The following is an 18,367-nucleotide window of genomic DNA, read 5'->3' as shown; positions in this document are numbered from 1 at the left end:
TTAGGGACATTCTGGTCTTGTTTCTTGGCCATACTTCACTATGATGGAAAATTGGGAGAGTGACACTTGGTTTCAGGCACTGGGCTTTTATACAGCTAATTTCCTCTGCCACAAGTGGAAGAGCTTTAATTGCAATATAAATGGCTCTGTTTTGATTAAATTTTAATGTTAATCAACTGGATTGGCAGGCCAAAATTTTAGAAACGTGGAGAAACTTCTCACAAGTATTCCCTTGTAGATTTTAAGCATTTTATCAGGGCTGAAATGTAAGGAGGGGGAAAACGATATGCACTGTTTTTTGAAAAAGTTATACCTAATGACACCACGGCCATGACACAATTACTTAGTCTATTGTAAAGGGCAATTATAAAATAAAAGTGCCAAAATAAACTATAAATAATAATGCAGTCTTGCCTCTGAGAAGACACTGCCCTGCTTTGTCTGACTGTTGCGGCTAGTAAGGGATCCTGGGAGAGACTATTCCACCTGTCTGCCCACCTTGTTCCCAATTCCCCTGCCAGCCAGGAGTAGGAGAGTGGAGACAGTTACAGCTAATTGACTGGCGTTCCTGCCCACAAACCAAATAAGAGGACCACTGCAGTGCCAGTGCAGACCATCAGTGCTGTTGACCCCTGTCCCCAAGGAGAGACGTCAAAGAGATTTATCCCTATTGGGGTCACCAAGAGGGTGAGGGTACCACTCTTTTTAATTTTGCATTTTTGAATTTAATCTTCTGGTGTACAAAAGTGAGTTACGTATTATAGGATGGTAACTTGAATTTTGCATGTGTTTTGCAACCCGGAGTGATAGTTTGCGTTGCAACGTTTCTGAGTGTTTTAATGTTGCTTGAATCATAGAATTGTAGAGTTGCAAGAAACCCCGAGGGTCATCTAGTCCAGTACCCCGCAATGCAGGAAAATGCAGCTATCTTTTGCAGGGATCTAACCTGCAACCTTGAACCTTGGCATTATCAGAACCATGCTCTAACCAGCTGAGCTTCATGCCTCTTAGGGGAAGAATCTGAATCAGTATAGAGTAAGGCCCTACCTGAGTCGGAGATGGCATAATGTATTTATTTATTTATTAAATGTATATCCTTCCGTTCTTCCCAAAGGTGTTTGTATGATACAGTTTTGCCTTAGATGAAGGGGGCGAATGAGCTGCTTCTAAATCATACGTAATGCTACCAGGAACTTTTTTGTGGATTTTCTTTTTTAATGTTTAAGACAATATTTTATTTTTATGTGTTAATTATGCTACTTTAAACATGGATCATAGTTGTATTTGTATCTGATTCTCATTCATGGTGTTTGATATATATATATATATATATATATATATATGGTCATTTTCAGTTTGGTTGTTTAAGACAGGCTGTAAACCACTTAAGAGATTCCTTTGGAGTTGTGAAGTGGCATAAATTTGATATAAATAAATAAATTGATAAATGTAAAATAAGATTCAGCGAAATAAAGTATGTGTAAGATACATAAACATAAGTATGATTTAATGATAATTAAATTTTTAGTTATCAAAGGTTAATTTCCACATTTTACATGGGATATGGCTCTTGAAAAGACTCAGCACATTGTATGTATTTCTTAATTTTTGATGGCAATCACACCATGTAATATTGGGGCATTTTAGAAAACTAGGTCCATCTCGATTTTGCCTAATAAACTCATTTGCCATTATATTCATTTGCTTTATATGCAGCAGTGAAAGAGTTGAGCTCTTAAAGCAATCACTATTTCAACTCTCTCCTGTCAGACTCATTGTCAGTTATCACTCTTGGTTTTTTCTGTTCTTTGTGTGTTCAGGATGTAATATTGACATGTTGGCAGAATGGGAAAATTTGTAGGATTGTGCTCAGCACAGTCACAGTTAATGCTTGCAGTCCGATGGGGGTAGGGAAGAGCCACGGAAGCAGAAACGGAAATTGCAAGAGATAGGAGTGCTTTGAAATTGTCCAAAATCTGCTTTAAGTAATTACGTGAGACTGTCCTATTGTGTTTTTTTAAGGATGAATTCACGATACATACAAATTCTTCAGAGGAGAAATGTCTCCTGTCTTTCAGTGTGAAACATTGTGCACACTGATGGACAGTAATAGCTTCGCATTCTGGAAACAGAAATGCCAGCAAAGCAGAAGACAATTGGGTTGCAGCAATTTCACAGTTGCAGTTCAGTGTGTGGCTCCATCTACTCTAGCTTTCTTTATATATCCCACCAATAACTCTACAGATCCTCTTGGGAAAATATATAACACTTTTGGTATTGCACCCTCTTAAGTGCTGGGCCTGAAAATCCTGAGGCTAAATCTGTCTTCCTCCACTTTTGAAGTTCCATGACCTTCAGAGTTTTTGGCCTCATTAACAATCCCATCTCTTCCCAGATTAAGCTACTTTTTAAAAATTTTATATAGCAGCATCATAGGACAAAATACCTATGCTCTAGATCTGTCATGCCGGTTCTAGTTGTTGCTAATGTTGGATGCCCTATTTTAACTTGTTTGTAGCATGCAGTATCAGCATGTCTTTAAACTCTTTAACTGGTAACAAGTGGTTTAGTTTAAAGAAAACTAGGTGGGTTAAGCGGAGAACACTCTGAATAGGAAACAAATAATGGCTCAAAAAAAATTCCCCATGCTAACATCCTCTCCAGATCTCTAGACAATCTAGTGTGAACATAACTATGTGCAAATATTTCATTCAATTTTTCTAAAAGCTGACAAATTGCCCTATTAGTCAAATCACGCCTAAACCAATTGATGGGTTTTACCCTATACAGTGGTACCTTGGGATGCAAACGGGAACCATTCCAGAGCCCCGTTCGCATCCTGAATGGAACGTAAGATGCGTCTGCACATGCGCGGTCGCGTTTTGCCGCTTCCGCGCATGCGCGTGATGTCATTTTGAGCGCATTCGCGAGTGGCGAAACCTGGAAGTAACGCGCTCCATTACTTCCGGGTTGCCGCAGAGCGCAACCCGAAAGCGCTCAACCTGAAGCACATTCAACTTGAGGTATGACTGTAATTAAAATAGTGTCCATGAACCTCAGAGCTTTTACTCCTGCCTATTGCCAAAAGAACTCTCTGAGCAAGGGGTTGCCTTCTCCCTTTTCTGTATAGACTGGTGGGAAATCCTGCTGCACATAAGGGGCTGCTTTATTAGGAGCACAGCTGATTTGGAAATTGGAAGATTTGCATACATTTCTTCTGCTTAAAAACAACTTTATGTAGATGTTACTTTTTTACATAAATTTAACTCTGTCTTTCCTTGAATGCATCTAAACATTTTTGCTTCTCGTTGTGTCCGCTCATAGGTATAAAAGAAGTAATTTTTATGTCTGACAAATATCACAATACTGTGGAGATGACAGCTGCACGACGCTTGTTTGATTTAGCTGGAATTATATACAGGTGAGGTAATGCATGGGCTCTTGCATCTTTTGTCCCTTCCATCCTTTCATATGCTTCTGTGCTGTTCTGAAGCCCCACACCTATTCAGCTATAGGCCTCCTCCCATTCATGATGCAAGTAAGTGAAATGATATCATTAAGGGCTCAAAGGATCAGGGCCAAATACAGGGAAGTGGTTGCCTGCTGTAAGCTTTTTCTGTAACCTATTTCACAGCCTTTGTGCAAAAAGGGATGTAGTGGCTGCCACCAAATATATTTGGATTCTTTGAAAATCATGGCAGACAAGTCTCCTGCCCCAGCCTGTAGAGAAAAGCAGGTCATATTTATTTATCTATGAGGAAGATACCTTTATGGAAAACCTTATACCTTCTTCCTATATTGTGTAGTATTTCCCTAAGAAATATGGCCTCTGTTTGTACATTGCAAAATGCATGTATTTATTGTTTGCGGTGTTATTCTTGTTTGTATTCTGCCAAATAAGAATTTATTGTTCACGTAAAATATAGGCTGTATAGCATGTTGTCATATTGGCTGTGCTTAAAGAATATAGCAGTAGAGGTGTTACAAAGGTTGTCTTCCGTTATTCCTAGCAAGTTACTTCTTAAAGTTGAAGCCTCTGCTTCCTCACTCAGAAAACAGTGTCTTACTTCCGTAAAGGTAAAGATAAAGGTACCCCTGCCCGTACGGGCCAGTTGTGTCCGACTCTGGGGTTGCACGCCCATCTCACTTAAGAGGCCGGGGGCCAGTGCTGTCCGAAGACACATCCGGGTCACGTGGCCAGCGTGACGAAGCTGCTCTGGCGAGCCAGCACCAGTGCAGCACACGGAAACGCTGTTTACCTTCCCGCTAGAAAGTGGTACCTATTTATCTACTTGCACTTAAGGGTGCTTTCGAACTGCTAGGTGGACAGGAGCTGGGATCGAACGACGGGAGCTCACGGGGATTTGAACCGCCAACCATGCGAGTCCTAGGCGCTGAGGTTTTACCCACAGCGCCACCCGCATCCCTTCTTACTTCCATGTAAGAGCATAAAAGATAAACATCAGGCTGCAATCCTATACACCTCACCTGGTGGCCGCTGTCACATGCTGGCAGCTTCTAGGAGCCACAGGTGAGAACTGAGTGCAGGGAGGAGACCAAAGGTGGACAAACTACCCCAGAAGGAGCACAACGTGTTCCCCACGAGAGGTACTGCCCTCCCCTAATACCCCAACACCCCATCCAAGTGAAATACTCCAGAAGAAATTGCAGTATAGATCCATGATAGATACAGATTGTGATTAATGTTGTGTGTACACCACTTCGCAAACCTATGGTGGGAGAGGACTTTATGCAGACTGAAGTAGACTGTGTACACAGCCTTTGGGTATAACCAAGCCAATATTTTCATGGAACATGGCCTGAAGAAGAAAAAAAAGGGTATATTTTTTATAAGGCACTAAGGGAGGTTAATGTGTTCAACTAATGGTTTAATACCTTTATGATGCTGTGGTGAAAGGCTAATTATTATGAATTTAAAAACTTGAAAATCTTAATGTTAATGTAGAACCTTCTTGAAGTTTTGCATGTTTTAACAGTTCTGACTGAAAACGTTAAGCAGACTTCTAGCTCCTGGGCTAAAGTAGAAATCATGAGCCAATAATGCAGCATTTGAAATTCTGTTCTAAAGTTATTCCTTGTATTATATGTCTACCATGGGCACTAGGTGAAGTGGAGGCATAACTCATTCTGTTGCAAGTGAAATATTTCCAGAGCTTGCCCATGATTAGGGAGCCTCCAGCGCTTCCAAGCGATAGGCTGGATAAAGTGTGTGTGCCACCCTCCTCCCAAACTTGTCCTTCATTCTCTTGGCTGTTTTTGCCTCTTCGTATTGATTTGTGAGGATATGGTTATGCTTAATGAATCTCTAGAACTGAATTGTCAAGCTTAATGAGACACTAAATCCACACTATTTGCATAATCCTCTGTTTACTGGTAGATTGTAAAATATACACACAGTCCCCAAATACCTTTCTTGCTAATTGCTGCAGCAGATGCTCTAATGATGTAAAAGGATGAGCTTTGTTGGCAATATTAATTTTACAATTCTAAAGTTGTAACTTAAAAATTATTCCAGTTTCCACTAGTTTATATTTTCTATCCCTTGCATAATGCAGTATATTTTCCCCCTTTGCAGTGAAATTACTGAAGCAAACTTTGGAAGTTTTCTGTGAAAAAATTGGCATGAAAAAATATCAAATGTTACAGAAAGACTGGTTACATGATGCCACCTCCTGCAGCTAGGTTGTTAGAAATCCTTTGACTCCTGGCTAATTTATGAACTCCAATAGCTGAAGAACATACAAACTAAGCAACCCCATGTGTCTTTTTGTCTTAGACTTTCTTGTCCGGGTTTCTCTCAGTATGGTGCACTATAATTGGCTCCTATGGAGATGAAACACAGAGTGAATCCAATGATATTTTCGCCTTCTTAAAATTTAGTTGGGAGGCAAAGCAAACAAAATGTTTAACTACTTCACTAGCTAATATCCATCTCTCTCCTTCTCTCTCTCTCCATTTCTTCCCCAGGAAATTCAAACCTAAGTGTAGTAAGATAGTCATTGATTTTGATTCAATTAACAGCAGACCGTGTCAAAAGCCTCTGTGAGTTACATCTAATTAAATCTCTAGAAGATTGTGATTATCCTTTTCTTAGAAGCTGCTAATGCCTTTCATCTTGAAGTTTGGCATAACTTTTTAATAGCCCACTACAGTTGTAAGTAGACATCTAAGGAATATGTCAGGCCCAGAAAATTTTTGTCCTCCTTGCCATATGTTTTAAGCTTTGACTTCCTGGAGTTTTCCAAATCTTTTCTAAATGGAACCTATAGGTGAGGTCTGGACTTGTGTATGAACAATAGGAAAGGTGTGTTCACTGTGCCAACATCTGATCTGAATGAAGAGAACCAAAGTCACAAGCAATAACCTATGAATATTGGCTCGATCAAGAAAGCTTCTGGATAGCTTGTGTGGTGACGTGTAACTGTAGGGATGCATCTACCAGCCTAGCAGGTCTGCATAAAGCACAAACTATTGAAAATGTCATGTTTCAAGCAATATGGCTAGATGTCTCTATAACAGTCAAAATATTGTGTTGTGTGAAATCCATACTGGTACATTACACCTTGATATTTTACCAGATGTTCATCTCTTTAATTGCTTCTCCTGTTGCAGTGTAGCGTGTGAGCATGTGTTCAATTATGTTTGAAGAATGTTTTGTATTGGATGTAGTTTCAGAGTAGCTTTAATTCCTTTCCCCCCAAGATACCTTCCATTTAGCAGAGGATAAGTGCATAAATCATTAGGCTTTCACCTATGGGACTCTGTTTGGAACTGATTTTAATGTCTAAAAGGAGACACATTTATTGGTCTAAATCTCTACTAGACAATCCAGCACATTACAATTCTGGGATCAGCCTCTAAGGTAACTTAATCACTGCTTTCCCTCTAAGGGAAATGAGGAGATTCAGTCCGCACTGAGGTTGAACATGCCAAATGTCATAATTATGGTTTTAGCTTGCTTTTAGTTGTTAAAAACTGGCCCTCTGCCATAAGTTCTGGAAACACAGGCTAAAACTATCAAGGGCTTTCAATATCTCCCCTTCTATTTGATTTTGGGAGGGAATGCCTAATTGTGCATGTTTAGAAAATGTTTCCAACCCCAAAGGTATTCATGTTTTTTTAAATATTGTGATGTTTTCCTGGACTCTTATTTTCTATGTTGAAACCATTCTGTAGATTAAGACATTGTGTAATTTGGCTTGCCACCAGTATTATTAAAGTCTTATTAAAATCCTACTTTGTTGAAGTAGACTCATTATTATTATATTACACTATATGTTTGGCTCTAGAGAGCTGCTGTTTCTGCAATCATATGCAAAGTGTATTTTGTATATTTGTTGTATCATTACAGAAATGTAATGATCAAAAATTACTTTGCTGCTGAAGAAGTCATGCTGTAGTGGTGGTTACATGTGAACCAAGTATTATTTTTTTTTAATATTCAGCCAATTGAAAAATACGCTCCAGCTTCCCCTAATTTCCATCTGAAATCTGGCTTAATTGTTTTAGGAGTATTTTCTTAATTTGTGGGTCAGCCTAACCATTTATGCAGATGAATATTGGTTTTGGAAAACACATGGCATTTTATTTAATTTTATTTCTTGTGTGTGTTTCTGAATATTTAAAGGAAAACCCCTCAAACACACAAAAAGCCTCTGGTAGTGTATTATCATGGCAGTTTCATGTGGATTGAAGTGCACATATTTTTCTTGTCCACACAGTGTCCTAATCCAAAGGCCAGCTGAAACGTTTTTCCAATTTAATACTCTTCCCTCCCCCACCCCCAAATCTCTGGATAATCTGGTATGAAACATATTGCATTAACACTGCACAAGTGTGGATGCTCTGCAGTGTGATCTGACATGCTTTTGTGGCTGGTTATTCACCTATGTGGTGATGTTCTTGGGTTTCACAACACTTGTTCTTAATGCAGTATATCTAAAGGATGAGCAGAATTGTACTGCCTAGATACGTATAGAGACATTTTCCTGTTGTGGTTAGTAGGGCAGTGCTTTCAAATGGTTGCATTTAAAAGGAAATATTCCAAACAGGCAAGAGTCATTCTATAAGGAATTCCTTGATAACTGAGGCATAATAACACTAAATCGGAGAGGAATGTTGCTGGCTGTCATGACCAATAAGTAACACAAAGGGCCCAAAATACTCAGTAGAATTGGTACGCTACTTTGTTACTGCTGGTTGATATTCAGCAGCATACACAAGGATGTAGAAATGCAGGCCTCTTACAGGCCTAAAGGAAGTCATTCAGTTATGCATGTTCAAAATTATTATTATTTTTAAACCCACTATCCTAAGCAGTACCAAATGCCTGAAGAGGAGATTATGAAAAGCAACAGAATTGACTCATTTGGATGCTGGTACTACGGTCTTCTAATCGCGGTGATTTTTTTTTAACAGTGTCTTGTTGTTTAGTCAATGTGTACAGTAGTCCAAGGTTTCAAAAAGACCACCACCACCACCACCAAAGGAAAGAAATGCAGTCATGGTTAAACCACCACTTAATGCCTTGGAATGTTATTTTGCAGCATATTTTAGCTAGTCAATAAACAGAGAAACCTATGCTTGCTTTTCATGGAGAAGTTTTATCAGGGATACAGGTTGGCTTTTACCTCTGTTGTACTATGTTCTAGCTGGAATATTGCTGGATTTAAAAGTACCCATTAATGATATTGTTATTTTTATTTATTTTTTGTTCATAACAAGAACTTGAATAGTGCATGTACACAAGAGAATCTTAAGAATCCCTGAAGGTAGTGCTGCTATTCTACTGAATGAGAGGTAGGAATGGTTCATAGTGCTATCCAGGCTTCTTTTGGGTAATGTGATGGGCACTGGTTTTCAGCATTTCTGTCCAGAGGGAACACTTTTCATATGGCTGCAGAACTGCCAAGCCTCTGCTATGGATCCGTTTGTTCATTTGGGAGGACTTGGGGCATATTTCTAGGGTGTTCACACAGGTTATTGGCCATATTAGAGGAGTCTACATATCAATGTACAGCTGCACAATGCAGCATAAAATCAGTAGTGATTAGCAAGCTTCAGGGAAGCTTTTCTCCCATTACCGATCTTTTCATTCAATCTCTGAATGTACTTGAGGATTCCTCCAGAATACTGTTTGAGCACTGCTGCCCTGGAATGTCCCCGTTGCAGAGAGCTTTGCACAGTGCCTTTCACACTGAATTAGCCAAGTGGCCCCAGGGAATAAAAAGAAACGTAATAATGAAATATTCCCCTGCATATAACGTTTGATACAGGTTCCTTGGAAGAGCTATGAAATGTCCACAGAGAGCTCCACAGGAAGACTTTGGGCTTAACCAAAGCATATTCCTTTTTTTAATTTAGAACAGGGTAGCTGTATTTAAGCCATTCCATTTTGAGATTATTATATTTATGCTGCTTTTACTGTATTGGCCATGTGCCAATGCCAGAATGCAAGTATGGCAAAGACAGAGAGTTTTCTATTATAAATCCAATAACAGTTTATGGCTTTGTTCTTCTGGGGTCCTAAATCATATCTGGCTGATAATCTGAGGTGCTTCTTTTAAGCTTTAGTTTTTGATAGGTTCTAGAAATATGCCTTTGCAATAAAGGAACATTTGTATGTGTGGAGTTTTGTCCGGTACTCAAGGAGTGCAGAACAATCTACCCTGCCATAAAGCAGCCTTTTACTCATGGGAGCTTTCTGTGTTGTCCACCAAGTTCCTTTAGCTGCAGGTGTTTTACTTGAGTTGCAAGTGATGGAGACTCTGTACTGGGCTGTCAGAAACCCAGTGTTTCCCAGATCTTTTCTTTGGTGAGTGACTGGATTCTACATTTGCTAGTATACTTACAGTATAATGAACAAGGGGCAGGGGAGGTACATTTCTAGTAATGCCAAACTTGTTTAGAACCCATCTTGTTATAGAACTATGACTTGGAAGAATTTACTCTTGGATATCTGCTGTGAAAAGGCCAAGAAGTGGACATAAATAAAACCAGTTAATATTATAAAATATAATATAAAAAATAATTGCATGCATTTGGCATTTTGATGCTGCAGCCATAAGGATGATGCATATATTAATGCCCTACTGATAACACATTCCCCCTCCCTCCCATTTGCATTCCCATTTATCCCTTACGATAGAGCAAGGCCAAATGGTATATTTAATAGCATTTGTGATGGTTGTCTAATACATATCATGTCCCCATCCAATGCTTTGAAACGGGGCAGCTCCCAACACATTTTAGAACCCAGCCTAAGCAGCCAGTGGTAGTTCTGCCAGTTTCTTCTCTCTATAAAATATCTGCGACAAAGCTGCACCATGTATCAACTTCAATTTTATAAGGTAATAATTGATCTATACCTCCAAATAAAGGGACGCGGGTGGCGCTGTGGGTTAAACCACAGAGCCTAGGACTTGCTGATCAGAAGGTCAGCGGTTCGCACCCCCCTGACGGGGTGAGCTCCTGTTGCTTGGTCCCTGCTCCTGCCCACCTAGCAGTTTGAAAGCACGTCAAAGTGCAAGTAGATAAACACTGGCTCCGGCGGGAAGGTAAACGGCGTTTCTGTGCGCTGCTCTGGTTCGCCAGAAGTGGCTTAGTCATGCTGGACACATGACCCGGAAGCTGTCTGCGGACAAACACTGGCTCCCTTGGCCCATTGAGCGAGATGAGCGCCGCAACCCCAGAGTCGGTCACGACTGGACCTAATGGTCAGGGGTACCTTTACCTTTACTTTACCTCCAAATAACTTCCTTTGCTGTCTTAGTTATCCTTTCTCAAGTCCTTGTTCTATCGTTGGTGATATAATTAAAAGAGGGGATGGGTACAGAAGAAGAAAAAGAGGGGGAGTAGGAAATCAGCCGAGAGTTGCAAAACGACATCACATCTCATGCACGTACCAGAGTTCCAGTGCTGGCGCAAGGGCCTCATCCTCTTGTACGAACACTAGGTTCTTTGCACTGTATCATATCCTCGGATCCACTGACATATAACATAATTCAGTTACTTAAGGTGAGATCGTTTTGGAGATGTTATTTTCCTTTCCGACTTCTGAAAGGAACAGCAGGAGTGTTCCTGCAACCCTCTCTGAGTTACTGTTGCTGTCTCCAGAGAAATGAGCTTCATCTAAGATGTATTCTTGTATACATGTCAGGCTGACACCTTCTTTTTCTTCATTCTCTGGCTGTTCCATCCAGGACTACAGGCATCTCGGCTGCACATGTTGAGATCTGAGTAGTAAGCATTGCAAAAACATGTCTACCTGTATGGGTTGTCTGTTTTAATTTAGGGGGCAAACTCCTGATCGCCGCAGTGTAGGAGACAGACAGGCGGCGAAGAAGAAGAAGAAGCTTGGAAGCTTTGATGCCTTTATCTGAATAGGAGCCAGCAGCGGTGTTCAGCAAAGCGGGACTCATCTTCCTAGGGCTCAGCTACACAGCTGCAAATAAAACATTCACAAATGTGACACTGGATGTGTGTTGATTGCAGCCTAGTCTCTGGAAAGGAGGCTTGGACTAGAAGGAGCACTGTTAACATACAGAATGAAGTTTGAATCTTCAAAAGCTTCTGAAGAAGAGAAAGGAGAAGCATGCCGAGGACAATTTTGGTTTATAATATATATATATATATATATATATATATATATATATATATGAAGAAACTCAGAAATAAATTGCACCACAATCCCACTTTAATTATTGTTAAGATGAATTACATAGAAAAGAGTAGCTATTGAAATTCACAGAAATTCCAGACAATGGGGGCAGAGGTTACCACACGTCTGCTAAAATTGTCTACTTTTCAATTCACCCCTGCAACACAGTGTGATCTGAAGCCTGCTGATTTCTATATACGTAGCTGCTGTTAAGAGTATCAGCAGGTCTGAGCAGCTTTTTCTCTCTCAGTTATATTGCCAACCTCATTCTCTATAGCTGTAACTTCTGGCTCTACTACACAGTGATGATTTATAGTGTCCATCTATAGCTATTTCACACAGCCTTTTTGCCCACTGCCCAGAAGCTTAGGGCTCACCTCCACTTATCTTTTGCCCTGCATTTTCTAACCACAGCTCTGCACTTTCAAGCTCTGTGTCCTAGTGGGTTGTGGGTTTTTTGCCCTGCCGCTTTCTCTAGGAAAACCTGCTCTTTAACTCTGAATTGGAACAAACAGCGATTTGGATTTTCTGGGGATTTCCGTTTGCTTCAATTCAGTGGTTAAAGAGCAGGTCTTCGCAGGGAAAGTACCAGGAGGGTGGAAGCGCTCAGACACTGAGCTTTAAACTGCATAGAAACACAGCAGAAAAGGAAATGTGGACGAGCCCTTAGTTTTAATGTCGATTATTTTGGACACAATTAGACCTTTGTACACATCCACACCAAGGACCAGATGTCACTGTCACATAACAATACTAATAATAACTGCAGTTGTAGGTCTGATACGTTCACATCTCCATCTGTACTAGGGCCAACCAGTAGAAAGCTCCTTACTCCTTATTTCTAGTTTAGGTATTGAAATAAATCAGTGAAGAATGTGTGTTTATACTTCCCTCTGGCAAAGAAGGGGCTACAAAAGAGTTCATTACCCCCTCTCCCGAGACTTGCACCGTTAAAATTAAGTAGTTAAAGGCAAAGGCCACAATCCAACACAGAGATAAATATGTCTAAGCCCATTGTGCTCAATGGGCTTAGCCATCTTGGGTTGTGGCCATAATGACTGCGCTCATATTGATTTCTGTGGGATTAACTCATGAGAAGCAAATTTAGGATTGCAGCCAAAGTGGAACATTTTTAAATAAATTAAACAGCTGTTTAAATCCGTAAATTAAGATTAATGGGCTAGCCTTAAAAAGCATCTGCATAATAGTTATAAAATAGCCTTTCCTTTATGCGAGAAAAACATACATCTATACTTGATAAATGAATGGAGCCGGGGGAGGAGGGGATTTTGCACAAGGAACATTTGCCAAGCAGCTACAGTGAGTTACAAAGACAACTTTAAACAAATGCTCTCTGCATGTAATGCAGAATATAGATACTAATTCTGCCCTGGGCTCTTTTGGGAGGAAGGGTCAGGTATAAATTTAATAAATAAATACAGAAGAAAATACACCTAGTGTTCAAAGGGTAGTAAATTAAAAATGTATTTTAGACTTTAAAAGTATTAAGCAGTAACCTCTTTTAGCAACTTAATTCAAAGGCTATTCTTTTCCACAGCTAACTGCCAAGGGAGAAAGCATGAGATGTGATGCAATATTAATATGGCCTAGTTTTGAGTTCACCACTCCTGTGCCCAGAGACACACATGTAGCCCTAAGTGGCCTGCCCTGGTGCCAAAAGGGCCCTTCTGCTGAAATTAGGCTTGACAGAAGCATTCCATAGTGACTAACAATTGATTCTGGTGTAAGTGGAGTCCACAACAGTTCCTCCTGTTTGCAAATGTGCCCTTGGGTCCAAAAAGGCAGTGATGTAGCGTGGTGAGGGCCACAGGCATGGTTGCCCCAGGCACAAAATTAGGAGTGCAAAATTTCAACATCCAGTGCTGCCTCATTACAGTTGTGTGCTTCTGTTTCTGGGTTCTGTTGAAAATGGCTTCTTCATGTGAACCAGGAAGTGACCTCTCCAGACAATGGAATGACTCTTTTCTTATGTCTGCGGCTGCAATCTCCTGGGTGATTTGGACACTGTAAGGCAATTGAAACGTGCATGCGTACTCCGTATGTTTCACTCCCTCCCACCCACCACTTGCACAGCCCCAGGCACTGGTAACCTATGCTACACCGTTGCAAAAAGGTCATGAGCCCTTGATCTAGTAGGCAAAATTGTCTGAAGGAATATGATAAGTTCTGAGCATTTCAGAAGAGGGATAATAAATAGATACACAATATATGCACCATATTTTAAGCCTTTGGAGTTTAGGGGTTACTACAGGGTGTATGGTGAATCAAATGAGCATCAAGAATAGCTTTCTTAGAGTCACTCAACAACTCTCTGAGGTAAGTTATTGTTCTGATGAATGCTTGTCTGCATACTCTCCCAGGAGTCTCTGATGAAGACACAAGATTGCTGTGGCCTGATCAGAGGTTTGAGTTATTGAGACCCTGCACTCTCTGCAACAGCAGGCAAAAATATTGCAGACATCCAAGCAAAGTTTAAACAAAGAAGTTAAGGAAGAAGCAAAAGCCAGTTCATCAGCAGGCAGAGTCTTAAGATGTAAACAAGAGCCAAGAAAGTGGACAGCACAGACCCAGTGGAGTTGCAAGACTACACCTGCAGCAAGTGTGAGCTGATTGCTTTGTTGAAAGAGGAAGTAAGGACTGTGTTTCCACACCTTGCCTCATTAGAGAAGATGAGTTCTTGGAGAGGACAAGAGGGCAGCTCAGCAAGGAAAAGCGGGGAGAGACTGTCAGGTAAGATGATGAGAATGGCAATGGGGAAGATAAAACTGCATGGAAGACAGGATGTCAAAGGCATTCTGATCTATAGGAACTAAGAAAAACCTTTTAGTATCTTTCTAATGAGTGTGACTGAGGATCCTGATAGAGGACAGCTGCAGCAGGTTGTGCTAGGTAGAAAGGAAGCCTTTCAACCCTTCAAAGACTAAGGCAGTTCAACTACTGTCTGTAGAAAAAAGGTGAAGGGTGGTGGTGATTGGGGATCCCCTACTGAGAGATGGCTGTGTGCTGACCAGGCCTGTTAAACTCATGAAGTACACTGTCTCCTCAGTGTATGGATTCAGGGTATGAGAGACAGGTTGCCCAAGACTGAACACTCATCAGCCCTACTTGCCAGGCAGAACTACATTTTATGTTTGACTTTTATTTATTTATTAAATTTATATCCCACCCTTCTTGCCTAAAGATCACATTAATTCTTCTCGTAAAGAGGAGAGGAGTACAAAAAAGTAGACTTCTTCAAGTGAATTACTGGCTACGCAGATGAATATCCATCTGAGATGTTCAGTTTCTGGGACCCAAGGTGTAAGCTTTCTTTATAGGCTACCTCCTGAGGGCTGGAGAAAATGTATTTGGCAAAAAATGGGGTGCTTGATCAAAAGGTCTTTAAAGGGGTAAGGATAAATTACCTATAAGGGTAAATCCAAATGCAAGCACTAAAAATAGGAATTTGCTACAGAAGAAACTGGGAGACGTATGGGGGTACCTGGAAACCTTATACAGTACTAAAGTAACAGGTGAGTCAGTAGAAAAGAGTATCTAAGGATTTAAATGTATCCCAGTGTGCAGAGTACAGATAATAAACATAATGAACTTCTAGTATTGGAAGATACATTCAACTTGACAGGTATAACAGACTTGGTGAGATGACTTCAATAATTAGAATTTAGGAACTGAAGGCTCTAACTTGTTCCAAAATAACAGATGCAACAGAAAGAAATGTGGAGGTAGCATTTCATGTCAAAAATGTGAACACTGGCACAGACATTCAAGAGAGTGAAATGCTGTAGCAAATGAGGCCAGTGAGCAACAAAAAGGACTTTTCTAGGTATGTTCAATACAAAAGGAAGATAAAGGGAATGGTAGTCCTACTGTTCAGTAAGGATGTTGAAATATTCATAGATAGGAATTCCTATTCTCCCAAACGGAACCACAGTGTTCCATATTTGGGGGGGGGGGAGCAAACTGCCTTAAAAGGCTTGAGCATGTTCAGTGACCACAGAATGCTGAATATAATGGACTAGTGGTGAACGACTTGCTGACTGAAACAGTGAACATTGTGCAATATTTTGTTAAAGTTCCCCACAAAAGTCTTTTAGGACTTACCACCCCATGTGCTAAGACTAGACCTATGCTCTTTTAAAAGTTACTTTTGAAGCCAAGGGTTCTAGGGAAGGTTAAAAATACAACATTTTAGGAGTTGTTTGAATCCTCTAGGGACCAAAACCATCTAGATCAGACGAAATACTCAAAGCCATCAGAGATGATGCAGGTGAGCTCATTACTTACCAGCAAGACAAGACAAAACCTGCTGCAAAAGAACTCAGCAAAATATTTTAATGGTTAAAAGAATTAAGCCTTTGTGTTAACAATATAGCAATTGAAGCCACAGTTCATGTGGGGTTGTTCACTTCTTAGTTACTGAATTGCTTTAGCCAGCCAGAATACTTGCTTTCTAACCCTCTGCCAGCACATTTTAATGTTTAAAGCCTCACTTCCTACTGAACAATATTTCAGTTTATAGCTGCTCAGACAAGATTTCGAAGATTTGTTTTCCCATATGTGCTCCCTGTCCAGTTTTTTTCTGTCTCCTGCCCCTCCTCTTGCTGTTGATTGCTAACAACTGTAGCACATAACAGAAGCATTCATTGTTACAGCTTTTGTTTTCAGGTGACAAATTCCTCGTCTGTTGCTGCAATAGCAAAACTCTTGCTATCTAAATGTCCTTTGGGGATGACTATGAAGCCAACAGTTTGGAGTGTTCATTGCACTGAGGCCCACAAACAGACCACTGATATAACCTAGTATCCATTTGCTACTATATGAAGCTGTCTTTGGGGATCTGCTGGCACTTAGATATTATTTGAAAATATTAAATCTACCAGGGCAAGATCGTGCCTAGGAGCACAACACAAATTAAGCCATTGTTTAAACTATACTGAAATATTGTGGGTTGTTCATAGATTTAAAAACCACTCCGAAAGACTTGTCACGTACTCCATTCTACTCTATTTTTCTCCTTTCTTCTCCTTTAAATCATCATATACTCGTCAATATTTTACACTTGTTTTATATTGAAAGGATCAAGGGGTTCATGTTGAACTATGGAATTTGATTACTTGTTCTGTCTTTGGAAATTTTTTAAAAGCATGAAATCACTACAGACTAGAAACTGCTGGGTTGTTTCTATGCAGATTTATAAATGAACACGTTTTGTTCTATCATAATATCTCCCTCCACAAATTCTAAAATTTCAGAATTTTACATTTGTGGTAATGGGTGCTGTCACCAGACTCAAGTAAGGCAGGCAATACTGTGCCACCCAAAAGGTGATATGTGTGTGTGTGTGTAGCTGCGCCACAGCCACAGCTTGTCCTATGGCATCCCATAACATAGTTGCTAAGTGGCTGAAAAGCATTCTCACAATGATCCTCTCAGGACTTTGTCCCAATGGTAGGATTGGAACCACTGTAACAGATTGCCCTCAATTCCCATTTTCTGGAGCAGATCCAGGGTCAATGGTATCAAAAGGCAATGAGCTATCAGGAAGCAGCGGTAAGTTCACACTCCCCCTGTCCACTCTGCAAAGGTCATCCATCGGGGTGACCAAGACTGGCTTATTCCCATGCCCAGGCATGGACCTGGATTGGAATGGATCTACAGAGAGTTGATTGCGGATGATATACTTGTGGGAGTCATTGCTAATTCTCAGCTTTTAGAAAAATTCGCTAGCTGCTTGGCTGCTGTGCTAAACATACTGCAAGTATAACATTATTTACATTTTTTTATTTCTACTAGTTAATATCCTGCTGACTAATCCAGAGGGTTCTCACAGTGGCTTACAAATAGAATAAAAAAAACCCCACATATAAAACAAATTAAAACAGCAGTCATAAAACACTAAAGCAGCATAAATATAAATCCAACCGAAGTCAATAAAACCTGACTCAAACTCAGCAGCGCAAAAACCTTCCTGAATAAAATAGAACCCCCCACCACACACTATCATGATTATTTGATGCTCGAGCTCTGGACTCATGATCATTTTTTTATTTTTTATTTTTAAGCAGGCACTGTTCAAACTGTTAAATATTGTACTGGGAATAATGTTAGTGCTTGCAATAAAATAAATAAATTGTATTGTAATTACTTTCATGACATGGTGCTGCAGAGTCATGGTGGGAAAATGCCGCATCATGATGTGCAGCTGCAAAGCATCACAGCTGGGGCTGAATCTTATCGGCGCTTGTTAGTGTTTTGTAAGCAATTAAAATAACAACCAGTAGTCTAAATAAAATGGTTATCTCCAAAGTACTGTTCACACTGTTTTAGAGCATTTTCTATTCATATTTGGCAATAGCCTTGGAATCACAGTTCACATCAGACAACTGCTGTACACCATTGTTTCTTGGAGACGGATGCTGTTAAACGGGAATCAACAGAGCCATTAATGCACGATGGTGATAATAATTCTTAGTTTTTTATGTATATAATGTTAGCATGATAATAGTGCAACACAAAAATGTTGTGTTGCTTTAAAAAACATTTACAGTGGTACCTCGGGTTACAGATGCTTCGGGTTACAGATGCTTCAGGTTACAGACACTGTTAACCCAGATATAGTACCTCGGGTTAAGAACTTTGCTTCAGGATGAGAACAGAAATCGTGCG

At 40.2% G+C, this 18,367-nt stretch overlaps 1 protein-coding gene across 1 annotated transcript in view; it reads left to right on the top strand.

Moving 5' to 3' along the window:
- Window positions 1-7,257, top strand: part of DCTD (dCMP deaminase) — a 28,651-nt gene extending 21,394 nt beyond the window's left edge. Inside the window, exons 5-6 of the mRNA XM_079991460.1 lie at window positions 3,325-3,421; window positions 5,989-7,257. Of these exons, the coding sequence (XP_079847586.1) occupies window positions 3,325-3,421; window positions 5,989-6,067 (176 nt within the window). The 3' untranslated portion in view covers window positions 6,068-7,257. The remainder of the gene's footprint in view (window positions 1-3,324; window positions 3,422-5,988) is intronic.
- The last annotated feature ends 11,110 nt before the right edge of the window (window positions 7,258-18,367 follow it).

The sequence above is a fragment of the Podarcis cretensis genome (genome assembly GCF_951804945.1).
Source record: "Podarcis cretensis genome assembly, chromosome: 9".
Taxonomy (NCBI): domain Eukaryota; kingdom Metazoa; phylum Chordata; class Lepidosauria; order Squamata; family Lacertidae; genus Podarcis; species Podarcis cretensis.
Note: the sequence above shows the minus strand (reverse complement) of the source record. Positions and strands in the feature narration are given on the sequence as shown.